Genomic DNA, 12,315 nt, shown 5'->3' on the forward strand with positions numbered 1-12,315 from the left:
TCAGTGGGGAGCCTGCTTCTCCCTCTGCTTGTGCTCTCTCAGACAAATAAAATCTTTTAAAAGATAAATATGCTGTATTTATGATCCTACTGACTGTGCTCATCCAGCACCAGGCAAAGTCTGAAGAAATGACCATAAAGGGATTTATGAGAGCTGCCCTAAGATCATTTCCTCCTAAAATGTTTTTCTTCTTCTTAGATGCAACTGTGAAGATTGACTTTCTTAAGAAATGTAAGGAAGTGGGGCTTCTTAATGATTTATTTGAAGAAATAGTAGACAAACTTCATTTGATTCAGGAAAGACTCCTGGGTGACACTGCTTCTGATTCAGGTACCGAAATAGCCACATTTCTACGTGCAGAGACTTCTTGCAAACCTACTTATAAAACAGACCAAACCAAAAGTACACATTTTCTTTCTATGCAATTTCTTTTATCTGATTCTTTAATACAGTTCACTGTTCCAGATCTCTAGTCTTCTATGTATCAACAGGATGTGGGTAATTCACAAACTCATTAATTCAGTGAACAGCAGCCTGGTGCCCTGCAAGCTGTGATGGGTTTTGCAGACGCGCATAGCTGAGAGTGACCACTGACAGCATGTGGACACTCAGAAACACAGGCAGTCACAGATCTGCCCCCTCACTGCTTGTTGCTAACATCTGAGAACAGCATATTACAGTTTTGATTTGACTCAAATTCTGTTCCTTATGTCTTTTTTGATAATGTCAACTCAAAGCTTATAGAAGAAAAGAGGAATGTTTTGTCTGATTTTTGACTTAGTTAACGTGACCTTTCAGAAGGAGCTCTTTGCGAAGCCAAAGTTCCATTTGTATATGCAGGGATATAGCCACTTAGCTTTCTTAGACCCAACAGTGTAAGCTTAAAACCCATGATAAATGCAGTTATTTTACAAGGAAAAACTTGACAGTCTATACTGTAGGCACCAATGTAAAGTATATAGTTATTTGAAAGGGATTATTTTCTATAGGACAAAACTAAAAAGTGAAATTAAGAGCAGACTTCCAAAAATTCATTCATTACATCCTTTCATTCATTTCCTCTTTACCTGAGACTAAGTACTTCTCAAACATGATCCCCTCAGAATCCCTGGTGGGCTTGTTAACACACGTGAGCGGGCCTCTCCCTGCAGCTTCTGAGGTGATAGCAGAGCCACCTCCGCATGCACATTTCTGCCATGTCCCCTGGGAGGACGTTGCGCAGTGCTGGAGTGTTCTGTGTACTTTCCTTACCTGGGGTTAGTTTGTAAGGGGTTTCTGCCTGTATCAGTTACAAAAATTAAAACTGAAAATGTTTTTCTCCCTACAGACTATGAAGAAATCGGGACTTCACTTTTTGACTGTAAATTGTTTGAAGACACATTTGTCAATTTTCAAGCAGGTAGGTAAATTTTAACCAAGCAGCATAATTTATATATATTGAAGTAATATAATACTATTCAGGTGATAAAAATCATTTTAGAAGAATGTTCATCATCTTACTAAATGAAAAAAGCCCACCACATAGCAATAGGAGCCCACACACCCACAGAAAATATACCCAAATAGGAATAGTAATTAGCGGTAGGTGGCTGGACAGTGCTGCATTAGATTTTCCACTATGCAATACCTTAGTCATCAGAAAAAACTCAATTTTTTGTTTCTACTCTTTTAAATGATTGCAAAATGGGAGGTCGTTGGGCCCCATGTTCAGGACTCAGCAGGAGCTGGGGAGGTGGCAAGGCCGTGACCACACTGCTGCTTGACTCCCTCTCACTTGATTTGATGTGTACAAATTTTAGTTCTCCCAATATTAATCTTCAGTCTAACTGGGGGAAGGAGGGTTGCAATTCACTGATTCTAAGGACAAGCAAGAAAAAACCAGTTGAGACATTTTTGAAAAAGAAGCTAGCCTGGTGGGGCAGGGACTTAAGTGGTTGATATTTTTGAAAAAGAAGCAAACCCAGTGGGAGCAAGGACTTAAGTGGTTGATACTTTATAGAAAGGTTTTGTTGAATCATATTGTACACCTGAAACTAATAGGACACTGTATGTAATAATACTTCAACCATTCAGTGAGTAGGTCCTCCCACCTTTAAGATGCTTTCAAAACCAGCTAAATTTCTACTTACGGATGAGTCTGATCTGACTTCTCTATCAAGCCTCCACACAGCTGGACAGGCTGTGCACTGCACATCCTGGCTGGAGTGGGACACAGAACTGAGTGTGAACAGCTCCCCCTAAAGCTGCACAACCACAGTGTCCTACTCTCCATTCAGATTTTGTATTACATTTATAATCAGCCTATCCTTTAACAGTCTCTTAAGAACGTCTGCTCACTGCTAATGTGAATACCCATGTATTTTTTAAAAGCAGCCTTTAAGCTCCAAGGTTGGTTCAACATTGACAAATCAGCGTGATACAATACATTAATAAAAGAAATAACAAAAACCATTATGATATTCTCAATAGATGCTGAAAAAGCATTTGACAAAGTACAGCATCCTGTCTTGATCAAAACTCTTCAGAGTGTAGGGATAGAGGGTACATACCTCAATATCATCAAAGCCATCTATGAAAAACCCACAGTGAATATAATTCTCAATGGGGAAAAAGTGAGAGCTTCTCCCCTAAGGTCAGGAGCACAGCAGGACTGTCCACTATCACCACTGCTATTCAACATAGTACTAGAGTCCTAGCCTCAGCAATCAGACAACAAAAAGAAATAAAAGGTACCCAGACTGGCAAAGAAGAAGTCAAACTCTCACTCTTTGCAGATGATATGATATGTGGAAAACCCAAAAGACTCCACTCTAAATCTGCTAGAACTCATACAGGAATTCAGTAAAGTATCAAGATATAAAATCAATGCACAGAAATCAGTTGCGTTTCTATACACCAACGACAAGACAGAGAAGGAGAAATTAAGGAGTTCATCCCATTTACAATGGCACCCAAAACCATAAGACACCTAGGAATAAATCTAACCAAAGAGGCAAGCATCTGTACTCAGAAAACTATAAAGAAATTGAAGAAGACACAAATGGAAAAACATTCCATGCTCGTGGATTGGAAGAACAAATACTGTGAAAATATCTATGCTCCCTAGAGCAATCTGCACATTTAATGTAATCCCTATCAAAATACTATCAACTTTTTTCAAAGGAATGGAACAAATAATCCTAAAATGTATATGGAACCAGAAAAGATCCCAAGTAGCCAGAAGGATGTTGAAAAAGAAAAAAGTTGGTGGCATAACAATTCCAGACTTCAAGCTCTATTACAAAGCTATAATCATCAAGACAGTTTGGTACTTGCACAAAAACAGACACATAGATCAATGAAACAGAATAGAGAGCCCAGAAATGGACCCTCAACTCTATGGTCAACTAATCTTCAACAAAGCAGGAAAGAATGTCCAATGGAAAAAAGTATCTTCAACAAATGGTATTGGGAAAACTGGACAGCCACATGCAGAAGAATGAAACCGGACCATTTCCTTATACCACACACAAAAATAGACTCGAAATGGATGAAAGACCTCAATGTGAGAAAGGAATCCCATCAAAATCCTTGAGGAGAACACAGGCAGCAACCTCTTCAACCTCAGTTGCAGCAATTTCTTCCTAGAAACATCACCAAAGGCAAGGGAAGCAAGGGCAAATATGAACCATTGGGACTTCATCAAAATAACAAGCTTCTGCACAGCAAAGGAAACAGTCAACAAAACCAAAAGACAACCGACAGAATAGGAGAAGATATTTGCAAATAACATATCAGATAAAGTGCTAGTGTCCAAAATCTATAAAGAACTTATCAAACTCAACACCCAAAGAACAAGTAATCCAATCAAGAAATGGGCAGAGGACATGAACAGACATTTTTGCAAAGAAGACATCCAAATGGCCAACAGACACATGAAAAAGTGCTCAATATCACTTGGCATCAGGAAAATAAAAGTCAAACCACAGTGAGATACCACCTCATACCAGTCAGAATGGCTAAAATTAACGACAGATCAAGAAATGATGGATGTTGGAGAGGATGCAGAGAAAGGGGAACCCTCCTACACTGTTGGTGGGAATGCAAGCTGGTACAGCCACTCTGGAAAACAGCATGGAGGTTCCTCAAAAAGTTGAAAATAGAGCTACCCTACGACCCAGCAATCGCACTACTGGGTATTTACCCTAAAGATACAAATGTAGTGCTCCAAAGGGGCACGTGCACTTGAATGTTTATAGTAGCAATGTCCACAATAGCCAAACTATGGAAAGAGCCTAGATGTCCATCAACAGATGAGTGGATAAAGAAGATGTGGTGTATATATACAATGGAATACTATGCAGTCATCAAAAAAAGGAAATCTTCCATTTGCAACCATGTGGATGGAACTACAGGGTATTATGCTGAGTGAAATAAGTCAATCAGAGAAAGACAATTACCATATGCTCTGATAGGAGCAATTTGAGAGGCAGGGTGGGGGATTATGGGGGGAAGGGAGGGGAAAAATGAAACAAGATGGTACCAGGGAAACAAACTGGAAGAGACACTTAATCTTAGGAAACAAACTGAGGGGGGTGAGAGAGATAGGGTGGTTAGGTGATGGACATTGGGGAGGGTAAGTGCTAAGGTGAGTGCTATGAATTGTGTAAGCCTGATGATTCACAGACCTGTACCCCTGAAACAAATAATACATTATATGTTTTTAAAAAAAAAAAAAAGGCAGCCTTTAAAATCTTTTTCTAAAAAGCCTTATTTTGTAGGGGACTTTCATCTCTGCTACTTTTCTTTCACATAAAAGTCACGTTTACACTTCATGTATGGGTTAGTTGGGAGGATATACATTACAGTGTAGTACTTGGGGGGAGTGGGGCACCAGGAGGAGACACTATTTGGAATTGCATTAGAACCAACTTTTAAAAGACCTAATTTGACATCCCTACTGATACAGACTCTCTTACTTAGTTTAATGTCGCTCAGTTCTAATGTTCCAGACAGTTAACTACAGGTATTCTAGAGAAAGCTTATATGTGTGTTTTGGTATTCTTCAACCTTGAAGTTTTCAAAAAATGACACTGTCACTGAGTAATACTCTTATTTATAAAGCCTAATTAAAGTATCTTCTTCCTAAGTTTCCACTGTAAAGGCTTTCCTATTTCTAAATAAAACCAAAAGCTTTTATGTAGCATTAAAAATTGGATGCATTTTTATGAAAGATTTGCCCTTATCTTGATATTCTCATCACATGCTCTTTCCACTTATTATCTCTCAACAAATGGGTAATGTGTAGCATGAAAGTTATACAGTTTCTGCTTCTGAGTTCTCAAATATATACAAAGGGGACTCAAGCTCTAAAGATGTACTGACTGGCTTTATGTGATAAAAACTAGAATTCTGTCTTGAATTCGAAGAGGAAGCAAAGGTATAAAAGAACCAGTTCCTGCTCACAAAGTCCTAGATTCTTTTCATTTGGGGCACAAAGTGTGTATTACGCACTTGCAGGTGAAAGAGGCTAAAAACAGTACATTGTTTATAAAACAGTATACTAACCTGAAATTTCTTTTTATTTTCTTTTATCATAGCAATACAGGAAAAAATCCATCAATATGAAGAAAGGCAGCAGCAACTGAAGGAAGAGATTGAGGTACTTCAGGACTTAAACCAAACCATGTACTTTCTTCAAGAAGATAGAGATGTGAGGTCAAGTTCTACTTCAGTATCTTCTGTGTCTTCTAAGGATTACCAATCCCTAAACCAGGAATGAGGCTCAGTTGCAAGCAGGCTGCAAATTGAAGGCCTGACCTGTGGAAGCCACACATCTTTAGAACTAGGCCTCTGTTGTCTCTCTTAAGTCCTCATCAACTCTTACGTGTCCTTGCTGATGAACATTTCATTTGATCCTGCCTCTTATCATCTCACTTGTGCTCTCCAGTAAAATGTTTCTGAGATTCTGCTTGAGTAAACTGGATCATACCTCCCATCTCCCTTCCTCTGCACTGAAAATCCTCTGGCAGCTTCGTGCTGGTGTATCCTCACCCCCCCAACCCCCTCCCCCGTTCCCCCACTCCAGTGATCAATGTTGATTCTAGTAACACACAAGGTGCTCCTGGAATATAGGCTCCCCAGGGCTTTTGCTCATCTTGCTGTGAAGCCTTAACTGCTTTTACCTTTCTCTGCCTGTTCCTCCTGCAGATCTCATTATACCATTTTACCATTCCATTGGAGTACTTTTCCCTCCCATCACTTCCAGTGTAACCCACTGTATCTTGTATCACTCCGTTATGGTACTCTGAGGGCAAAAACTCACTATTCCTTTGTTTTATTCCCAATACATTCCCAACACCTAGCATGCTCAATAAATGTTGAATAAATGCATAAACTGTTTTTATCCTTTGAGACTAGTTCTAGCTTATAATGACAGATATAATAAATTTGAATATTTTTACTCCATTTGTATCAAATTTACTGCTCATCACAAAGTCTGCTTTTTAAATTTATTTTCAGCCACTATCACTACATAGGCATATATTATCTTCAAAATAAACATTTAAATTTATAACAACACTTTGAACATCAGTGGAAATATGCAAGAATGAAAAACCAGGGGTACCAGGGTGGCTCAATTAGTTAAGCAGCCGACTCCTGGTTTCAGCTTGGGTCATGTCGTCAGGGTTGTGAGATGGAGCCCCGCATCATGCAGAGTCTGTTTGTCCCTCTCCCCGCTCTCTAAAATAAACAAATAAAATCTTAAAGAAAAAAAAAATTTTTTTCTCAACCTAACAATATACAATTGGATTTTTATGTACAACCGCCATGTGCGATCCTTGAAAACCTCACATTCACATTTCTGATTTACCATAGTACTCTAAGATTCACAAAAATGCTATATTTCGGTGTCTAGAATGTAACAGTACTTTAAAAATACCCACTGAAGGGGGCTCCTGGGTGGCCCAGTGGGTTAAGCCTCTGCCTTCGGCTCAGGTCATGATCCCAGGGTCCTGGGATCGAGCCCCGCATCGGGCTCTCTGCTCAGCGGGGAGCCTGCTTCCCCCTCTATCTCTGCCTGCCTCTCTGCCTACTTATGGTCTCTGTCAAATAAATAAATAAAATCTTTAAAAAATAAATAAATAAAAATAAAATAAAATAAAATAAAAATACCCACTGAAGGAATATGGTAGAGGTGAAAAAGAACATGCCCATTCCTGTTTTAATGGCAACCCTAGCTGAAATCGTAATGAACCGAGGGACAAAATCTCAATCTAGTGGTTTCCAAATTCAGCTACACATCAGAATTACCTGGGCATTTAAGAAACTACAGGATGGCCCGGAAGATGGTGGGTAGAAAAGATCCCAAACTCACCTCCTTCCCCTGCAGTGAGGCAACAACTACACATACTGCAACCCACTCTGACAACCACCTGAAGACCGGCAGAAGAGGCCTTCCACAGCTAGACCTGGAGAGAAGGCCACATGAGGAGGGCTACAGACACAATCGGGAACTAAACCCCAGGTGGGACTCTCCACAAATGGTAGGGACATCGTGGGCACAAAGGAGTGAGGGTATCTGGCCCTACGTTGGGTATCCTGGGCCTTGGGGAGGGATCCACATTGTGAAGGCAGGTTCCTAAAAACATCTGGCTTTGAAATCATCAGGACTTCATTCTGGGAGTTTTAAAAACCAGTGGGGCTGACTTGGGGAGCTAAAGAGCTATAGGAAATGATGTCTCTGCCCTTAAAATAGCCAGCATGCTAAATAAAGGCTGAAGGCAGAGCACAGGTGCAGGAGTTTGAAAAGTGCCTGGCATACATAGGTAAAGATTTACTGACTAACTTCAGGATGTATGCAAGAGGGGCAGGGATCTGCAGACCTTTGTTCTCTGGAACAAAAGTGTTGGCCGGTGCTATTTTTCTTGCCCCCCACTCTGGCTCTGTAGGGAGCCATTTCTGACTCTCCATCTACCTTGCTAGCTCCACGTTTTTGCCTGCCCCTGTTTTCCCCTGAAAAGCCAACCCATCCAACCCACCTGCCCACAGGCACCTGCACTGCCACATCCAATGGGGTGTTCACTTACAAACGAGTAAGGAGGTTCAATTATATATATAAAAATTATCAAGGGATACACAAAAACATGCAAAATACAACATATATAAAACATGGAAGAGGTAATAAAAATTTAACAAATAAAAATTTTATAATGTGTTTGAATTTAACTGACCATCAACCCAATATAGACTGCTATACACACAGGATGTTACATATGAACCCCATGGCAATCACACACAAACCAAAAACCCATAATTAATACAAAAAAGTAAAGAAACTGGAATCCAAGCATGACACTAAAGAAAGCCAAGAAACCACAAGGGAAAAGAGCAAGAGAAGAAGAAAGAAACAGAACTACAAAACCTAGAAAACAATTAACAAAATGGCAGTGAGTACATAGCTATCAATAACTACTTTAAATGTAAATGCACTAAATGCTTCAATCAAAAGATATTGAGTGAATTGATTAAAAAAAATGTCCATTTATTAGCTGCCTACAGAAGACTCACTTCAGGTCTAAAGACACAGAGGGTGAAGAGACAGGAGAATATACACGTTACAAATGAAAGTGGGGGGAAAAATGAGGGTAGGTATACTCGTATCAAATAAAATAGACTTTCAGGAAATGACAGATGCTGGCGAGGATGCAGAGAAAGAGGAACCCAACTCTCCTACACTGTTGGTGGGAATGCAAGCTGGTGCAACCACTCTGGAAAACAGCATGGAGGTTCCTCAAAAAGTTGAAAATAGAGCTACCTTATGACCCAGCAATTGCACTACTGGGTATTTACCCTAAAGATACAAATGTAGTGATCCGAAGGGGCACGTGCACCCGAATGTTCATAGCAGCAATGTCCACAATAGCCAAACTATGGAAAGAACCTAGCTGCCCATCAACAGACGAATGGATAAAGATGTGGTATATATATACAATGGAATACTATGCAGCCATCAAAAGAAATGAAATCTTGCCATTTGTGATGACGTGGATGGAACTAGAGGGTATTATGCTTAGCGAAATAAGTCAATCAGAGAAAGACAACTATCATTTGATCTCCCTAATATGAGGAAGTGGAGATGCAACATGGGGGGTTTGGAGGGTAGGAAAAGAATAAATGAAACAAGATGGGATCAGGAAGGAGACAAACCATAAGAGACTCTTAATCTGGGCGCCTGGGTGGCTCAGTGGGTTAAGCCTCTGCCTTCAGCTCAGGTCATGATCTCAGGGTCCTGAGATCGAGCCCCACATCGGGCTCTGGGAGCCTGCTTCCCCCCCTCTCTCTCTGCCTGCTTCTCTGCCTACTTGTGATCTCTGTCTGTCAAATAAATAAATAAAATCTTTAAAAAAAAAAAAAAAGAGAGACTCTTAATCTCACAAAACAAACTGAGGGTTGCCAGGGGGAGGGGGATAGGGAGAGGGTAGTGGGGTTATGGACACTGGGGAGGGTATGTGCTATGGTGAGTGCTGTGAACTGTGTAAACCTGGCGATTCACAGACCTGTACCCCTGGGGCTAATAATACATTATATGTTTATAAAAAACATTAAAAAAATAAAATAGACTTTAAAACAAAGACTAACAAGAGACCAAGAAAGGTCATTACATAAGGATTTTTAAATGGATCACTCCTATCAGAGGATGTAACAAGTATTTATATACCTAACACAGGAGTACCTAAACATATAAAGCAAATATTAACAGACATAAAGGGAAAAGTTGATAGTATTACAATAACAGTAGAGGGCTTTAACACCCTACTTATATCAATGGATCATTGAGACAGTAAATCAGTAAGGAAACCACGGCTTCAAATGACATATGAAACCAGATGGACTTAAGAGATATAGAACAGTCCATGTAAAACCACAGAATACACGCTCAAGATCACATAATAGGCCACAAAACAAGTCTTCATAAATTTAAGAAGACTGAAATTATATCAACTGTCTATCCAACCATATCAAACTAGAAATCAATTACAAGAGAAGTGGAAGAAACACAAACATGGCTAAATAACATGTTACTAAACATCCAATGTGTCAACATAAAAACCAACTAGAAAAAAATACCTGGAGACAAATGAAAATGGAAACACAACAATTCAAAATCTTTGGGACACAGAAAAAGCACTTCTAAGAGGGACATTTATAGCAATACGGGCCTACCTCAAGAAACAAGAAAAATCTCAAACAATTTAACTCTACATCTAACAGAGGCAGAAAAAGAAGAACAAAGTCCAAACTTAGCAAAAGAAAGAAAATAATAAAGATCAGAGCAGAAATAAATGAAATAGAGAGAAAAAAAAAAAAAAGATCGATGAGACTAAGAGCTGGTTCTTTGAAAAGCAAAGAAAACTAATAAACCTTTAGCTGACTCATCAAGAAAAAGAGACTCAAAATCATCAATGAAAGGACAAGTTACAAATGACAAATTTTAAAAAATGAGATTTCTACAAAAAATTACATGCCAACAACAGACAAACTAGACAAAATGGATAAATTCCTAGAAACATAAAATCTTACCAGACTGAATGAGGAAGAAATAGAAAATCTGAACAGGCCAATTAATAGTAATGAAATTGAATCAGCAATCAACAAATTACCAACAAATAAAAGTTCAGAGCCAAGCTGATTCACAGGTAAATTCTACCAAACATTTAAAAAAGAGGTAATAACACTCTTTAAACTAGACAAAAACAAAAACAAAACAAAAAAAAAAGAGGAAGGTGGGACACCTGGGTGGCTCAGTTGGTTAAGTGGCTGCCTTCGGCTCGGGTCATGATCCCAGGGTCCTGGGATCGAGTCCCACATCGGGCTCCTTGCTCAGCAGGGAGCCTGCTTCTCCCTCTGCCTCTGCCTGCCTCTCTGTCTGCCTGTGCTCACTCTCTCTGACAAATAAATAAATAAAATCTTTAAAAAAAAAAAAAAAGAGGAAGGAATGCTTCCAAACTCATTTTATAAGGCCAGCATTACCCTAATACCAAAATCAGACAAGAATGCCACAAGAAAAGTATAAGCCAGTATCTCTGATAAATGTAGATGCAAATAAAACATTAGCAAACCAAACTTAAAAATACATGAAAAGCATCATTCACCACAACCAGTGGAATTTATTCCAGGGACACAAGGATGGTTCAATATATGCAAATTAACCAGCATGATATATATTATCAAAATGAAGGATAAAATCATTCAAAAGATCTAAAAAAAGCATCTGACAAAATTCAACATCCACTCATGATAAACATTCTTAACAAAGTGGGTACAGAGGTAGCATACCTCAATATTATAGAGGTCATATAGGACAAACCCATAGCTAACATCCTACTCAGGTGAAAAACTAAAAGCTTTTCCCCTAAGATCAGGAACAAGACAAGGTTGTTCACTCTCATGACCACTATTCAACATAGCACTAGAAATCCTTGCCATAGCAATCAGATTTTTTTAAAAAATATTTTATATATTTATTTGAGAGCAAGAGAGTGAGAGAGAGCATGAGAGGGGAGAAGGTCAGAGGGAGAAGCAGACTCCCCGTGGAGCTGGGAGCCCGATGCAGGACTTGATCCCGGGGCTCTGGGATCATGACCTGAGCTGGGGGCAGTCGCTTAACCACCTGAGCCACCCAGGCGCCCGAGCAATCAGATTTTTTAAAAATTTAAAAAATGTCTAAGTTGGTGAGGAGGAAGTAAAACTGTCACCATTTGCAGATGATGACATGGCACTATATAGAGAAAACCCTAAAGACCCCACCAAAAAATATTAGAATAAATGAATTCAGTAAAGTTGTGGGAGGTAAAAACAGTATACAGAAATCTGCTGCATTTCTATATACTTAGTAACAAAAGAGCAGGAAGGGAAATTAAGAAAATAATAACATTTACAATTGCATAATAAAGAATAAGATACTTAGGACTATATTTAACAAAAGAGGTTGAAGACCTATACTCTAAAAACTATTAAGACACTGGTGAAGAAATCAAAGACAACACAAATAAATGGCAAGATATACCATGCTCATGCATTGGAAGAATAAATATTGTTAAAATATCCACACTATCCAAAGCAATCTACAGTTTTTTTTTTAAGATTTTTTATTATTTATTGCAGAGAGAGAGCACAAGCAGGCGGAGTCGCAGGCAGAGGCAGATAGAGAAAGCAAGCTCCCTGATGGACAAGGAGACTGATGCAGGACTCAATCCCAGGACCCTGGGATCATGACCTGAGCCGAAGGCAGCGGCTTAACCGACTGAGCCACCCAGGCGTCCCAGCAATCTA

At 39.3% G+C, this 12,315-nt stretch overlaps 1 protein-coding gene across 1 annotated transcript in view; it reads left to right on the plus strand.

Annotated features, from left to right (window-relative positions):
• Positions 1-6,455, plus strand: part of LOC308339396 (histone-lysine N-methyltransferase SETDB2) — a 92,345-nt gene extending 85,890 nt beyond the window's left edge. The window contains exons 23-25 of the mRNA XM_080797999.1: positions 199-330; positions 1,328-1,399; positions 5,580-6,455. Coding sequence (XP_080654125.1) covers positions 199-330; positions 1,328-1,399; positions 5,580-5,761 — 386 coding nt within the window. The 3' untranslated portion in view covers positions 5,762-6,455. The remainder of the gene's footprint in view (positions 1-198; positions 331-1,327; positions 1,400-5,579) is intronic.
• The last annotated feature ends 5,860 nt before the right edge of the window (positions 6,456-12,315 follow it).

Source organism: Martes martes, assembly GCF_963455335.1.
Source record: "Martes martes genome assembly, chromosome: 3".
NCBI lineage: Eukaryota > Metazoa > Chordata > Mammalia > Carnivora > Mustelidae > Martes > Martes martes.